Source organism: Anolis sagrei, chromosome 11 (genome assembly GCF_037176765.1).
Source record: "Anolis sagrei isolate rAnoSag1 chromosome 11, rAnoSag1.mat, whole genome shotgun sequence".
Classification (NCBI taxonomy): Eukaryota; Metazoa; Chordata; class Lepidosauria; order Squamata; family Dactyloidae; genus Anolis; species Anolis sagrei.
Window position 1 is genome coordinate 3,385,242 of NC_090031.1, and position 16,981 is coordinate 3,402,222.

Consider the following 16,981-nt stretch of genomic DNA (forward strand, 5'->3'; position numbering starts at 1 on the left):
GGTACCCAACGTTTCTCTTTGAACAAAAAGGCTTTATGTATATTATTATTATTATTATTATTATTATTATTATTATTATGGTACCTGATGTTTCTCTTTGAACAAAAAGGCTTTATGTATATTATTATTATTATTATTATTATTATTATTATTATGGTACCCAGCGTTTCTCTTTGAACAAAAAGGCTCTATGTATATTGTTGTTGTTATTATTATTATTATTATTATTATTATTATGGTACCCAGCGTTTCTCTTTGAACAAAAAGGCTTTATGTATATTATTATTATTATTATTATTATTATTATTATTATGGTACCTGATGTTTCTCTTTGAACAAAAAGGCTCTATGTATATTATTATTATTATTATTATTATTATTGTTATTATTATGGTACCTGATGTTTCTCTTTGAACAAAAAGGCTCTGTGTATAATAATAATAATAATAATATCCTGTTTTCCTCTCTGAAATGAGACTCGAAACATTCCATAGTGTCTGGGCCAAAACAATGGGATTCCAGGTTTTCCTAAGAGTTATTTCGATGTCAAACACTGATAAGTATTCACTGGAAAAATATATATGATTTATTGGTCGGAAAGGGATATATACAATTAGGATTAATTAGGACCGTAAATTAATCCTTATCAAATTCCCCCGAAAATGGTTGAGATTGATAGAAGATAAATCCCCCAAAAATGAACAAAGAAGCACCATCTTCTCAATGTTTGTGGGGTTTTTAATTATTATTATTATTATCATTATTATTATGATATATAATAATTATATTTATTATAACATATGTAATTATATTTATTATTATTATTATTATTATTATTATATTATTATTATAATAACTAACTATATTTATAATATATATATAATTATATTTATAATAATGATAATATCTAGAGAGAAAGATTGATTAAAAGGCAGAGAGGGGCACACGCACACAAAACTGTTAAAAAGAATTTCGCAGATATTTATATTATTCATTTTTAAATCTTCTAGAAATATCTATATTGGGCTTTTAGGAGGCCTTACAGTTGCTCTTTAATTATTATTATTTTAAAACACACTGGAAAAGGGAAGTCGATCCGAAATCAGGTAAGAAAGGCGGAAATGGAAAGCAAAGTTCCTTTTCAAGGGAAGTTTGATGTGAGTTTTGGAAGGGGCTCAGCGGAAAGACGTCCATTTCTCGCCTTTGGTGAGTTTGCATTATTGCGTTATATCCAGTTACCTTTCTATCTCTCTGGATTCCCTATTGGACTACAACTCCCACCATCCCTATCCATAGAGGGTTCTTCCCTTTCTATCCCATTGAATTTCCCATTGAACAACTCCCATCATCCCCAACACAGGGTCCTTTCCTTGCCTTTCTATCCCTATCGATTTCCTTTTGGACTACAACTCCCACCACCCCCAACCATAGAGGGGTCTTCCCTTTCTACCCCTTTGAATTGACTGTTGGACTACAACTCACACCATTCCCAACCATTGCTGGATCCTCTCCCCTTTCTATCCCTCTCAGTTTCCTATTGGACTACAATTCCCACCATCCCCAACCATAGAGGGTTCTTCTCTTCCCTTTCTATCCCTTTGGATTTCTCATTGAGCAACAACTCCCATCATCCCCAACACACAGAGGGTTCTTTCCTTGCCTTTCTATCCCTATCAATTTCCTTTTGGACTACAACTCCCACCATCCTCAACTATAGAAGGTTGTTCTCTTCCCTCTCTACCCCTTTGAATTGACTGTTGGACTACAACTCCCACCATCCCCAACCACTGCTGGCTCCTCTCCCCTTTCTATCTCTCAATTTTCTATTGGACTACAACTCCCACCATCCCCAACCATAAAGGGGTCTTCTCTTCCCTTTCTACCTCTGAATGCCTGTTGGACTACAACTCCCACCATCCCCAACACATAGAGGGTCCCTTTCCTTGCCTTTCTACCCCACTGGGTTTCCTATTGGACTACAACTCCCACCATCCCCAACACACAGAAGGCCCTTTCCTTGCCTTTCGCTCCTTCTGAAATGAGTCGTTTGCTCTTATAGCTTCATGTTGTTGTTTTGTTGTTATTGTGGTTGATGTTTGGCTTTGGGCTGTCCTTTTTCAATAGCTTCCCTCTTACATAAAGCTGCTTGTGAGAGAAACAGACCGGAGACGGGCTTTGCTTCCTTTTCCTTTCTTTCTTTTTCCCTTCCAGGCTTTTAAGAAAGGAACGAAAGAAATGAAGGGAAACTGGACAGCCTCCAAAAAAGAGAGAAGATCTCAAAGTCCAGCCAAGTAAACAACAGATTGAATTTGCATCAAGGTCCCTGTCGCTTTCCGGAGAAGGAGGAGGAGGAGGAAGATCACATGATTGCTTTCACTGGAAAGGAAGAAAGGAAGGAAGGAAGGAAGGAAGGAAAGGAGAAGTAAATCCTCAGAAAACAAGGAGGAAAGGCTTGGGAATGGCAACCGTCAGCCAAGAACAGATTCAGCAGGTAAGGGAAGTCCAACTTAAATCCAAATTCCAATAGAATCTCTCCTTAAATAGTCATGAGAATAATAATAATAATAATAATTATTATTATTATTATTGTTATTATTATTATTTGAAACACAACAAGATGAGTCCACAGCAGACACTCTACTGGCTGTTGCATTGGATCACACGTCGGACACTTCCCAAGTAGTAGTAGTAGTTGTTATTATTATTATTGTTTATATAGTTATTATTATTATTATCTATATAAATAATGTTCTGTTCATTTGTGGTATTAACATAACTCACACTTTACTTACTTACTTAGGCGATCCCTCGCTTTCCGAGGATGATTGTCTTCCAGTATTCTTGTGGGTCCGTATGTGGCTGTGGAGCTGTATTCTTGACCCGCATCTTCTTCCACAGTGAGGGCATCGGTTTCCAAGTGGAAGGCGGTCTCGGTCGGGGTTGGCTTGACGCGCCTTTCTCTTGGCACACTTCTCCCTTTCGCCCTCCATTTGTGCCTCTTCAAATTCTGCAGCACTGCTGGTCACAGCTGACCTCCAGCTGGAGCGCTCAAGGGCCAGGGCTTCCCAGTTCTCAGTGTCTATGCCAGAGTTCTTAAGGTTGGCTTTGAGCCCATCTTTCAAGCTCATTTCCTGTTCACCAACACTACGTTTTCCGTTCTTGAGTTCGGAGTAGAGCAGCTGCTTTGGGAGACGGTGGTCGGGCATCTGGACAACGTGGCCGGTCCAGCGGAGTTGGTGGCAGAGGACCATCGCTTCAATGCTGGTGGTCTTTGCTCCTTCCAGCACGCTGACGTTTGTCCGCCTGTCTTCCCAAGAGATTTGCAGGATTTTCCGGAGGCAGCGCTGATGGAATCGTTCCAGGAGTTGCATGTGACGTCTGTAGACAGTCCACGTTTCGCAGGCATAGAGCAGGGTTTGGGAGGGGAATTGCTCTATAAACAAGCCCCTTGGTCTCCCTACTGATGTCCCGGTCCTCAAACACTCTCTGCTTCATTCGGAAAAATGCTGCGCTCGCAGAGCTCAGGCGGTGTTGCATTTCGGTGTCGATGTTGATTTGGTGGACCACTGAATGAATTGACCCCAAATTTGGAGATAAGAGACCTCTTGGGCCAACGAGTGACCATCACTCATAAACACACTGAAAAACACAGCGGAAGAGACTTAAAAAGCCAAAAAAATTCATTACAACATATGTGCAAAACCACACATATGTACACAAACACACATATAGACACATATACACAAATACACACATATATAAACACACAAAACATATACACAGACTGGGCCACAGCAGTGGGTGGCAGGGGACAGCTAGTTATTTATATATTATTATAAATTATTATATATTATATATTATTAATTATATTATTATTATATATTATAAATTATTATAAATAAATTATTATTATTAATATTCCGCTCTATCTTTCTGAGTCGGATTACAGGGTACAAATATTCAGTTATTATTATTATTATTATTATTATAAATTATTATAAACAAATTATTATTATTATTATTATTCCGCTCTTTCTTTCTGAGTCAGATTACAGGGTACAAATATTCAGTTATTATTATTATTATTATTATTATTATAAATTATTATAAAGAAATAATTATTATTATTAATATTCCGCTCTATCTTTCTGAGTCGGATTACAGGGTACAAATATTCAGTTATTATTATTATTATTATTATTATTATTATTATTTTAAATTATTATAAATAAATTATTATTATTAATATTCCGCTCTATCTTTCTGAGTTGGATTACAAGGTACAAATATTCAGTTATTATTATTATTATAAATTATTATAAACAAATTATTATTATTATTATTATTATTCCGCTCTATCTTTCTGAGTCAGATTACAGGGTACAAATATTCAGTTATTATTATTATAATATTATAAATTATTATAAATAAATTATTATTATTATTAATATTCCGCTCTATCTTTCTGAGTCAGATTACAGGGTACAAATATTCAGTTATTATTATTATTATTATTATTTTAAATTATTATAAATAAATTATTATTATTAATATTCCGCTCTATCTTTCTGAGTTGGATTACAAGGTACAAATATTCAGTTATTATTATTATTATAAATTATTATAAATACATTATTATTATTATTATTATTAATATTCCACTCTATCTTTCTGAGTCGGATTACAGGGTACAAATATTCAGTTATTATTATTATTATTATTATAAATTATTATAAATACATTATTATTATTATTATTATTATTATTAATATTCCGCTCTATCTTTCTGAGTCGGATTACAGGGTGCAAATATTCAGTGCTGTTATACAATTGATAATAAAGACAGACAATACATAGACAGAGGCAAAGGCGTCCCTCTTTTTTTCCTTCTTTCCTTCTTTCTTTCCCTCTTTTTCCTGCCTGCCATTCCACGTTTCCAAATTTGACAATTCAGAAGAGTCTTGAGGTCCCGGCTTTGAATTGCAATAGAAGTAATATAATACATCAGATATAAATCCAGACATCTTGCAGGGATAGAGAAAAGATCTGTTCTTGGAAACTTGTTTTCAGTCAACAGGATCCAGGCCAGAAATGGTTCCAGGTATCAACAGAAACCCAGCAATTCTCTGCTGTGACGAGATCAAAGTTCTTGTCTTCCTCCTCGGCTTCTCCTCCTCCGAAAGCCCCTTTGGAGGGATAATCCTCTTGGTTTCTATAAATGGTTGCAAGCAGGAGGAGGAGAGGCCGAGGAGGACTGTTGTTGTTGTTGTTGTGTTGGCTTTTGAAGCATTTCCGACTCTTCCTTCTCTTGTTTCCTACCTCTCTGTCTTACTTTCTTTTCTTCCCTGTTTTCTACATTTCTTTCTTTTCCTCCCTTTGTCTTCCTCCTTTTCTCTTTCTTACCTCTCTCCCTTCCTTCTATCATTCTTTTTTTCCTTTCTCCTTCCCTCCTTCCTTCCCTCTATTCTTTTCCTTTTCCCTCCCTTCCTCCCTTTTCTTCTTCTTTCCCTCTTTCCCTCTCTCCTTCCTTCCCTCTTTTCTATTCCTCCCTCCATTTTTCCTCCTTCCTTCCATCTCTCCTTCCTTCCCTTTTTCCTTCCTCCTTTCCTCCCTTTTCTCCTTCCTTTCTTGCCTTCCTATCTTCCCTTTTTATCGTTCTTCCTTCTCTTCCTTCCTTTCCTCCCTCCTTCCCTCTTTTCCCTCCCTTCTTCCCCGTTTCCTCCTTCCCTCCTTCTCTCCCTCCTTCCTTGACTCTTTTTCTTTCCTCCCTTCTCTCCTTCCTTCCCACTCCCCCCCCCCCCGCTCTTGCTCCTCCTTCTTTCCCTCCCTCCCTCCCTTCTTCCTTCCCTCTTTCCCTCCCTCTTCCTTCCCCCTCTTTAATTTTCCTTCCTTCCCTCTTTTCCTCTGAGGCTGAGAGAGTGAGACTTCTTGCTGAAATCACTCACTGGGTTCAGACCCACAGTCCCATGTTCAAAACACTGTGTCACACTTTCTGAATCCTTTTCCTCTCTGTTTCCTACCTTCCTTCCTTCTTTCCTTTTTCTTTCTATCTTTCCATCCTTCCCTATTTTCTACCTTTTCCTCCCTCCCTCCCTTCCCTTTTTCTACTTTCTTCTTTCCGTGATTCCACCTTCCTTTCTTCCTTTTCTTCTTCCTTGCTTCATCCCCCTTTTCTCCTCCTTCTTTTTCCTTCTTTTCTTTATTCTCTTTCTCTCTCCTCCCTCCCTTCTTTCCTTCTTTCATTTCTTCCTCTCTTCCTTCCTTTACTCTTTCCTTCTTTTTCCTTCTTTTCTTTATTCTCTTTCTCTCTCCTCCCTCCCTTCTTTCCTTCTTTCATTTCTCCCTCTCTTCCTTTACTCTTTCCTGCCTTTCTTCCCTTTCTCTCTCCCTCCCTTCTTTCCTTCTTTAATTTCTTCCTCCCTCCCTCCCTCCTTCCCTTCTTTCCTTCTTTCATTTCTCCCTCTCTCCCTTCTTTTCTTCCTTTACCCTTTCCTTTGTTTTTCCTTCCTCTCTTTCTTCCCTTCCTCTCTCTCTCCTCCCTCCCTTCTTTTCTTCTTTCATTTCTCCCTCTCTTCCTTCTTTTCTTCCTCTACTCTTTCCTTCTTTTTCCTTCCTTTTCCTTCCCTTTCTTTCTCCCTCCCTCCCTTCTTTCATTTCTCCCTTCCTTCCTTCCCTCCCTCTTTCCTTCTTTTTCCTTCTCTCCCCTTACTGCCAGGCTCCTCGAAATGCCTCCTTCCCTCCCCCTTTCTGCAGTGCCGCCGGGATGGCTTCCTGGTCCTGGAGGGGTTCTTCAGCCCCGAAGCCTGTGATGCCATGCGTGCCCAGATCCAGAGGGTCATTTCCGGGATGGATGTGCCCCCCCATTGCCGCACTGAGTTCTCCACCAAAGAACAGGAGCAATTGCAAGCCCAGGTATAGCATTTACTGTTATCATCATCATCATCTGTGTGTCAGGTTACTTCCAGGTCCATCGCTGGTGGAGTTCAGAGTGCAGTCCTTATATAGCAGGTAAACTATACATCCCAGGACCTACAACTCCTATACATCATGGTGAATTCCCTCAAACTTCTCTAGTATGTGTACCTGCCGATCAATTCCTCTGCTTGATGTGTGAAATAGAAAAGGGTTCAGCGAGAGACAGTGGGTGGGGTCATGCAAATTCCACACCAATGGAGAGAGGCAGAAACACTGGGATGCCTGTGGTGGAGGAAAGACATAAAATCTAGGTCCCTGTAGGAAATCCTTCACTTGGGTGGTGGGCAGTATAGTGTTTGTGGAGGACAGGGCAGGGCTCTTGGACATGTTCATGATGCACGAGAACTTGCACTGATTAAGGTTCTGGGTTTGAGCCTGCCACTTTTGGACTCTCGCTTGCTGAGGTGTCCCTGCAGTGACTATCTGACGCATATATTATTTTTATAAATATATGGGAGCTCTTTTAGTAAAACAGTATTGTCCTTCTCTTCTTCCCTCCATGCTGGCATTTGTTTGTGTCCGAAAAGATGCAGGTAAACACATCCTTGTTTGCAGAAAATATGTAGCATAATATATATAATAGGAGATATAACAATCGCATAGTTATAAGCAAGTATAATATATTATTACTATATATTAATCCCATTATATACAGTGGTGCAATATGTAATACATAAACATATAAAATGACAAAAGTGTAAGGATGCCTTTTGGGGATATTGGCAAGATGTGGATGATGGGATCTGTGGATACAGAGGTCCTATATTCCAAAATACTTCTGCTGCAATGAAGCTTTCTGTAGTCCTAGCTTCACATTTTAATTTCAATTTCCCAACAGGGCAGCGCTGAATATTTCCTCACCAGCGGAGACCAAATCCGGTTCTTTTTTGAAAAAGGCGTTTTCGATGCAAACGGTAATATTATTTTTCAAATCTCTCCTTAAAATTGAGATACGTTGGGTCGGAAGAGGAGAGGAGAGAAGGAAGGGAAGCAGACGGGGAAGGGAGAAAGGAAAAGGAGAGGCAGGAGGAGAGGAGAGGAGAAAAGGGAGACTAGAAGGATAGATAAAGAGAAGAGAAGGAAAGGAAAAAAGGAGAGACTGGAAGAGAAGGAAGGAAGGAGAGAGATATAGGACAGGAGAGAAGGAAGAAGGGAGACAGAGGAGAGAAGGAAAGGAAAGGAAGGAAGGAGAGAGGAAGAGAAGGAAAGAAAGGATGGAGAGACAGGAGAGGAAAGAAGAAAGGAAGGAAGGAGAGACAGGAATAGAAGGAAAGAAGAAAGGAAGGAGAGATAGGAGAGGAGAGAATAGAAGGAAGAAAGGAAAGAGAGACAGAAGAGGAGAGGATAAAAGGAAAGGAAGGAAGGAGAGAGGAAGAGAAAAGAAGGAAAAAAAGGAGAGACTTGAAGAGAAGGAAGGAAGGAAAGAAGGAAGAGAGAGGTGAGGAGAGAAGGAAGAAAGGAAGGATAGAGAGACAGGAAGAGAAGGAAGGAATGAGAGGTAGGAGAGGAGAGAAGGAAGAAAGGAAGGAGAGACAGAAGAGGAGAGGATAAAAGGAAAGGAAGGAAGGAGAGAGGAAGAGAAAAGAAGGAAAAAAGTAGAGACTTGAAGAGAAGGAAGGAAGGAGAGATAGGAGAGGAGAGATGGAAGAAGAGAGGATAAAAGAGGAGAGGAAGAGAAAAGAAGGAAAGGAAAAAGGGAGAGACTTAAAGAGAAGGAAGGAAGGAGAGACAGGAAGAGGAGAGGAGAAAAAGGAAAGGAAGAAAGGAAGGAGAGACAAAGAAGGAAGGAAAGGAAAGAAGAAGCGGGAGGAAAGAAAAATCAAGCAGAGACAGAAGAGAAGAAAAGAAAGGAACGAAGGAGAGACAGAAGAGAGGTGGAAAGGAAGAGTATTCTCTCTTATCTCTATTTTTCTTTTTTCTCATCTTTTTATCTTCTCCTTTTATTTTCTTCTCACCTCTTTTCCCCTTCTCTCTTCTCATCTATCTTCTCATCTCTTTTTTCTCTTCACACACACACTCATCTAAACAGCTGCAATATCTGTGTGGATAAGTGATACACTTGGTTTCCCCTTCCCCAAAGAGAATGTCAGGCTCCCTTTCCCATCATTCCTCACTTTCCTCTCTGGGGATGATGGGAGAAGCAGTCCAGCAGGGCTTCCAGATTCCCCTCCTTCAAGGTATCTTTTCTGTGTGATTAATATGAATGTTTTATTTGTTTTTTAGGGGATTTCCTCGTCCCAAAAGAAAGGTCGATCAACAAAATTGGGCATGGTGAGTACCCATCAACCACAGGGGTCATTGGGGCATCCTTTCCAGCCCCATTAATAATAATAGTAAATATTATTAATAAATATAGTAATAATAGTAAATATTACTATAGTAAATATAGTAAATATTACTAATAGTAAATAGTAAATATTACTAATAAATATAGTAATAATAATTACTATAATTAATACTAATACCAATAATATAATAATAGTAATTAATATTAATTAATAATATTAATTATTAATATTAATATTAATAATAGTAATATTATTCCCCTGAAATAATAATAATAATAATAATAATAATATTAATAATTGCTTCAACAATTCCTTCCCCTGAATTAATAATAATAATAATAATAATAATGGCTTCAGCAGTTCCTTCCCTTGAAGTAATAATAATAATAATAATAATAATAATTTCTTCAGCAATTCCTTCCCCTGAATTAATAATAATAATAATAATAATAATAATAATGGCTTCAGCAGTTCCTTCCCCTGAATTAATAATAATAATAATAATAATAATAATAATGGCTTCAGCAGTTCCTTCCCTTGAAGTAATAATAATAATAATAATAATAATTTCTTCAGCAATTCCTTCCCCTGAATTAATAATAATAATAATAATAATAATAATGGCTTCAGCAGTTCCTTCCCCTGAAATAATAATAATAATAATAATATCTTCAGTAATTCCTTCCCATTAATAATAATAATAATAATAATAATAATAATGGCTTCAGCAATTCCTTCCCCTGAAATAATAATAATAATAGTAATAATAATAATAATAATAATGGCTTCAGCAGTTCCTTCCCTTGAAATAATAATAATAATAATAATAATAATACTATCTTTAGCAATTCCTTCCCATGAATAATAATAATAATAATAATAATAATAATGGCTTCAGCAATTCCTTCCCCTGAAATAATATTAATAATAATAATAATAATAATAATTGCTTCAGCAGTTCCTTCCCTTGAAATAATAATAACAATACTATCTTCAGCAATTCCTTCCCATGAATAATAATAATAATAATAATAATAATAATAATAATAAATGATTTTAGCCATTCCTTCACCTGAAATACAACCTATGTCACCTAACAGCTGATTTTAATACTTTTAATATCTAATTCTAGTTCAATGTTTGTGTATTTTTAGGTTTTACATTGCACTATATTGGATCTACCATAAGCTGCTTTGAGTCTTTTTTTCAGAGAGAGAAAGCGGGAAACACATTATAATATTATTTTATTTTTGCAGCTTTGCATGCCCACGATCCTGTCTTCAAGGAAATCACCCACTCTGAACAAGTCCAGGTGAGGAAAAAGGGCCGTTTTCAGTTTTTTTCTTAAAGGTCAGGAGGAAGGGCGCTGATTTGATGTCACTCAGGAGGAGCCACCACGGAGAAGGCCCTGTCTCTCGTCCCCACCAGTCATGCCTGCGAAGGAATATAAATATTATAAATTACTGTCATTATAAAATAGTAGTAGTAAATATTGTTATGATAATAGTAATTATTAAATATTTAAAATAAATTACTTAATTACGTAGATTTTTAAAAAGGCAACTGGGTCTTCGGTACTAATATTATTAGCTATTATTAGTATAGTTATACATTTTTCTTATTGTTGTTATTATATGGCTCCCTTCCAACCCTATATGGTCCTTTTCTTTTACCTCTTTCAGGCCTTAGCAAGGCAAATAGGGCTGGAAGAACCCGTGGTGGTGCAAAGCATGTACATCTTCAAGGTATGGCAACCCTTTTCCTTCTCTAATGTGATTCATTTCTAAATATAAATATTTAAATATTTCTTGCATTTCAATACTGCTTCCTCCTTTCTCCCTTTGGCAGCAACCTGGCATCGGAGGCGAAGGTGAGGCCCTCAAGCCAACGCCTGCATGGCATGCGATTGCATCATATTGGGATTGAATAAGGAAATACATAGGGGCAAGTGTGTTGTATTGTTAGGAATGTTTCTCGCAATTTGTCCCGTATTGAAAAAGACGCTTATTGTATTGTCGAAGGCTTTCATGGCTAGAATCACTGGGTTGTTGTAGGTTTTTCGGGCTATCTGGCCATGTTCCAGTAGCATTCTTTCCTGACATTTTGCCTGCATCTATGGCACGCATCCTCAGAGGTGAGGTCTGCTGGAGCTGGGAAAAAAGGGGTTTATATATCTGTGGAATGACCAGGGTGAGACAAAAGGCTTTTGTAAGTTGGGTTGGGTGTGAATCTTCCAACTGACCACCTTGATTAGCATACAATGGGCTGACTGTGCCTGGAGCAAACTCTTCTTGAAAGGTGATTAGATGTCCCTGCCTGTTTTTCTCTCTGCTGTTTTTGCTGTTGCAATTTTAGAATTTTTTAATACTGGTAGCCAGATTTTGTTCATTTTCGTGGTTTCCTCCTTTCTGTTGAAATTGTCCACATGTTTGTGGATTTCAATGTCTTCTCTGTGTAGTCTGACATGGTGGTTGTGAGCGTGGTCCAGCATTTCTGTGTCCTCAAACAATATGCTGTGTCCAGGCTCGTTCCTCAGGTGCTCTGCTATGGCTGACTTCTCTGGTTGAAGGAGTCTGCAGTGCCTTTCATGTTCCTTGATGCGTGTCTGGGCAATGCTGCGTTTGGTGGTCCCTATGTAGACTTGTCCACAGCTGTATGGTACACGGTAGACTCCTGCCGAAGATCCACCCCGAGAAAAAGTGTTCTTGCCATACATCAAAGGAACCACTGACCGCATAGGGAAGCTGATGAGGAAACACAACATACGAACCACCTACAAACCTACTAAGAAAATCCAACAAATGCTACGTTCAGCAAAGGAGAAGAGGGATCCTCTCACCTCTGCAGGAGTCTACCAATGTATACCATGCAGCTGTGGACAAGTCTGCAGAGGGACCACCAAACGCAGCATTGCACCCATTGAGGATGCTTGCCATAGATGCAGGCGAACGTCAGGAGAAATGCCTCTAGAACATGGCCATATAGCCCAAAAAAACCCACAAGAACTGAGTGATTCCAGCCATGAAAGCCTTCGACAAAACAATAACACTATATTTATATTCTGCCCTATCTCCCCAGGGGACTCAGGGTGGATCACAGTACACATACACGGCAAACATTCAATGCCATTTGGACAGACAGGACAGAGACAAGACAGACAGAAAGGAGGTATGTTGTGTCGACGTCCAGCGTTTTGGCACCTTGCTATGGCACCTCCCTTGCTTCAAGTGAGCTACAGGTCAAGGCATGGCCTGCTTTCATGGTTCCCCGCAACACCAGGAAAGAAGGTCATGATGGAAAAAAAAGCCAATGGGATTTTGGCCTGCATCAGTAGGAGCCTAGTGTCTAGATCTAGGGAAGTCATGCTCCCCATGCTCTATTCCGCTTTGGTTAGACCACATCTGGAATATTGTGTCCAATTCTGGGCACCACAATTCAAGAGAGATATTGACTCTAAGCTGGAATGTGTCCAGAGGAGGGCGACTCAAATGCTCAAGGGTCTGGAGAACAAGCCCTATGAGGAGCGGCTTAAAGAGCTGGGCATGTTTAGCCTGAAGAAGAGAAGGCTGAGAGGAGATATGATAGCCATGTATAAATATGTGAGAGGAAGCCACAGGGAGGAGGAGGGAGCAAGCTTGTTTCCTGCTTCCCTGGAGACTAAGACGCAATGGAGCCATGGCTTCAAACTACAAGAGAGGAGATTCCACCTGAACATGAGGAAGAACTTCCTGACCGTGAGAGCCATTCAGCTGTGGAACTCTCTGTCCCAGCGTGTGGTGGAGGCTTCTTCTGTGGAGGCTTTTAAACAGAGGCTGGATGGCCATCTGTCAGGGGTGATTTGAATGCAATGTTCCTGCTTATTGGCAGAATGGGGTTGGATTGGAAGGCCCAGGAGGTCTCTTCCAACTCTTGGATTCTATGATTCTATGACAGATAGAGCTATCAAGTAGGGTTTCTGACCCTTGATAGAAGGGATATTCCTCATAATAAGGGGCGTTGGTTTGTGGTGAAAAGGTATTTCAGGCTCTAGTGCTGCAGGACAGTGTCCCTCCCGCAAAGTTTTGGTGGTGTAGTAAACTTTCCCCATGTTTTCATGATAGAACCAGTTAGGGAACAGCCTTGATAGCCCAGGAACAACCATTGTGGTGCATTGTGCTTGTGTCTTTCAGTGACACCCCACCAGGATGCGACTTTCCTTTTCACTGAGCCCTTGGGGCGGATATTGGGCCTTTGGGTGGCTTTGGAAGACGCCACGCAAGAGAACGGCTGCCTCTGGTTCCTCCCCGGATCGCACACAAGTACGGACCATCTTGGAAGACCGACTCCACCCATATGATACCTCATTGTTGTTGTTGTTATTGCCCCTCATTTTCTCTACTTCGTGTAGGGTTTCCGGGGGGCATCCCGCGGCGAATGGTCCGGACCCCACCGGGGACGATACCCTGCACCACCTTTGTCGGAACAGAGCCCACATACGACAATTCCCAATTCGTCCCTGTATCCGTCCAGAAAGGTAACGTTACCCAATCAGATTGTTTACTATACTAGCCCGAGGCCATGACAAAAAGGTACAGGTGCAAAGCAAACAAGAAGCAACAGGTAAAAGCAGGATGTAACTAAATATAATAATAATAATAATAATAATAACAACAACAATAAATTTAAATGGCTGTGTTGTTCTCAGGAAATAATAATAATAATAATAATAATAATAACAACAACAACAATAAATTTAAATGGTTGTGTTGTTCTCAGGAAATAATAATAATAATAATAATAATAATAATAATTTAAATGGCTGTGTTGTTCTCAGGGTATTATTATTATTATTTATTGTTTTCATATTATTATTATTATTATTATTATTATTTGAACTGGGACTGTGGCGCAGCTGGCTGGAAGTCAGCTGCATTATCACTACTGACCAAAAAGGTCATGAGTTCGAAGCTAGCCCGGGTCGGAGTGAGCTTCTGACCAATTTGTGTAGCTTGCTGTTGACCTTTGCAGCCTGAAAGACAGTTGCATCTGTCATACAGGAAATTTAGGTACCACTCATGCGGGGAGGCTAATTTACGGCGCCATAAAAAAAATCCCCAGCAAGCATGCAAAGAATGAGGAAGTACTTCATCAGTGTCACAAATGGTTGGTGAAGTGACAGCTCCCCTGGTGGCCAGAATACCCTCATGAAAAAGCTGGAATGTTAAATAGCCTCTGTGTCTGTGGCATTGAATGTTTGCCATGTATATGTACATTGTAATCTGCCCTGAGTCCCCTGTGGGGTGAGAAGGGTGGAATATAAACTGTAAATAAATAATAATAATAATAATAATAATTATTATTATTATTATTACTATTTTATTCCTTATTACTCGGGCTTCAAACTGTCAACTTTTTGATTGGTGTGATCTTATTGTTGCTGGTGATTAACCAACTCTGCTAAAGCCCAGTCCTCAAGTAGTAGTAGTATCATTATTATAATAATTATTATAACTATTATTTCCCCCTCAATACTCCTGATTTTTGGGGGAATTTTGCAAAAACTTCCCGCATCTTCCCGTTCTGAACCACAATCATTTCTTTCAGAGAGCCTTGTGGCCCTTTAAAGACAAACTTATTTTATTGGGCACCGACTGGAATCTATTAACAATTAGTTCGTTAGTTAGTTATCCTGGCCGCGGTAACCAATACGACTCTTGGTCCCAGCCAGGGTATTCTCCTTTCCTTCTGGGCAGGTGGCCTCGTCCTGATCCATGGGGAGGTGGTCCACAAAAGCGAAGCCAACCTCTCCGACAGATCCCGCCACGTCTACACTTTCCACTTGATGGAGGCCAAGGGTACCACCTGGAGCCTGGAGAACTGGTAAAAAAGAATGGGAGGGAGGTTGGCCAGACCTGGAGGGCTTTGTGATGATGGGAGTTGTAGTTTGCCCTGTATCCAGAGAGTCTATTGATCCCCAACAACGATGAATCCAGACCAAACTTGGCACACAAACCCACCAGGACCAACAGAACATACTGGAGGGGTTTGAGGGGAATGGACCCAGGATGATGGGAGTTGCAGTGCCCTCACATCCAGACTCCCACCAGTGATGAATCCGGACCAAACTTCGGTACACAAACCCAACATGTCTAACTTTAAAACAGAAGGTATTTGGAGGGAATATATCCAGGATGATGGAAGTTACAGTGCACTCAGATCCAGACTCCCACCAGTGATGAATCTGGACCAAACTTTGCTATGCAAACCCAACATGACCAACTTCAAAAACAGAAGGTGTTTGGAGGGAATAGACACAGGATGATGGGAGTTGCAGTGCACTCACATCCAGACTCCAACCAGTGATGAATCCGGACTGAACTTTGGTACGCAAACCCAACATGACCAACTTTAAAAACAGGAGAGGTTGGAGCGGAATGGACCCAGGATGATGGGAGTTACAGTAAACTCACATCCAGACTCCCACCAGTGATGAATCTAGGCCAAATTTTTGTACACAAACCCAACATGTCTAACTTTAAAAACAGACGGTCTTTGGAGGGAATAGACCCAGGATGATGGGAGTTGCAGTGCACTCACATCCAGAGAGTCCTATGACTCCCACCAATGATGAATCCAGACCAAACTTGGCACACAAACCCACCATGACCAGCAGAAGATACTGGAGGGGTTTGAAGGGAATGGACCCAGGATGATGGGAGTTGCAGTGCACTCACATCCAGAGAGCCCTGTGATTCCCACCAATGATGAATCCAGACCAAACTTGGCACACAAACCCACCATGACCAGCAGAAGATACTGGAGGGGTTTGCGGGGAATGGACCCAGGATGATGGGAGTTGCAGTGCACTCACATCCAGACTCCCACCAGTGATGAATCTGGACCAAACTTTGGTACACAAACCCAACATGACCAACTTCAAAAACAGAAGGTATTTGGAGGGAATAGACACAGGAGGATGGGAGTTGCAATGCACTCACATTCAGAGAGCCTTGTGACTCCCAACAATGATGAATCCAGACCAAACTTGGCACACAAACCCACCATGACCAGCAGAAGATACTGGAGGGGTTTGAGGGAAATTGATGGGAGTTGCAGTGCACTCACATCCAGATTCCCACCAGTGATGAATCTGGACCAAATTTTGGTAACCAAACCCAACGTGTCTAACTTTAAAAACAGGAGGTGTTTGGGGAGGGAAATTCACCCAGGATGATGGGAATTAGAGTTAACCCACTCCCATGAAACCATATTTAAAATACCCAAGGATGTAAGATTGAACATAGTTTCTGTTTTGTTTGTCTTCTGGTTGTGGCCAAGCAAATCTATCACGGTTCCCTTTTATTTTCCAGGCTTCAACCAACCCCTGAGTTGCCTTTCCCGGCTCTGTATACACAGAATTAGAAGTTTTTGGACGCTTATGTTATGGCTGCATCACTCAGGATCGAAGCCCTGCAAGGTCTGCGTCATTTCAGTGTTGACATGTAGGAATGGGAGTCGCGTAGGATGGGAACAACTAGCGATGGAAACAGCGAGGCAATCTCTTGCTCTTGATGCATCGTCATCAGCCATTCGCTTCGTCGTCTGACTTCGGTTGAAGCATTCCTCGCACAGAAAAGTGTTTGGATGGGAACCCTGCCTTCCACCTCTGAAAAGGTGGAGGAAAAAGGAACGCAAAACCAATAAACGAGTGCAGGGTTTGCACTCCACCTTGACCAACA

At 40.2% G+C, this 16,981-nt stretch overlaps 1 protein-coding gene across 2 annotated transcripts; it reads left to right on the top strand.

Annotated features, from left to right (window-relative positions):
• Window positions 1–1,886: 1,886 nt before the first annotated feature.
• PHYHD1 (phytanoyl-CoA dioxygenase domain containing 1) lies at window positions 1,887–16,981 on the top strand. 2 transcript variants are annotated; one of them, XM_067471792.1, is made up of 12 exons: window positions 1,887–2,416; window positions 2,458–2,491; window positions 6,754–6,912; window positions 7,814–7,889; window positions 9,199–9,246; window positions 10,520–10,575; window positions 10,946–11,008; window positions 11,112–11,133; window positions 13,433–13,561; window positions 13,651–13,776; window positions 14,996–15,122; window positions 16,613–16,981. In XM_067471792.1, exons 1-12 carry the CDS (start codon window positions 2,364–2,366, stop codon window positions 16,662–16,664), a joined length of 945 nt encoding a protein of 314 aa, XP_067327893.1. In that variant the 5' UTR covers window positions 1,887–2,363; the 3' UTR covers window positions 16,665–16,981. The 2 variants fall into 2 exon arrangements, with proteins under 2 accessions (XP_067327893.1, XP_067327892.1); XM_067471791.1 differs by having other exon boundaries at window positions 2,383–2,491.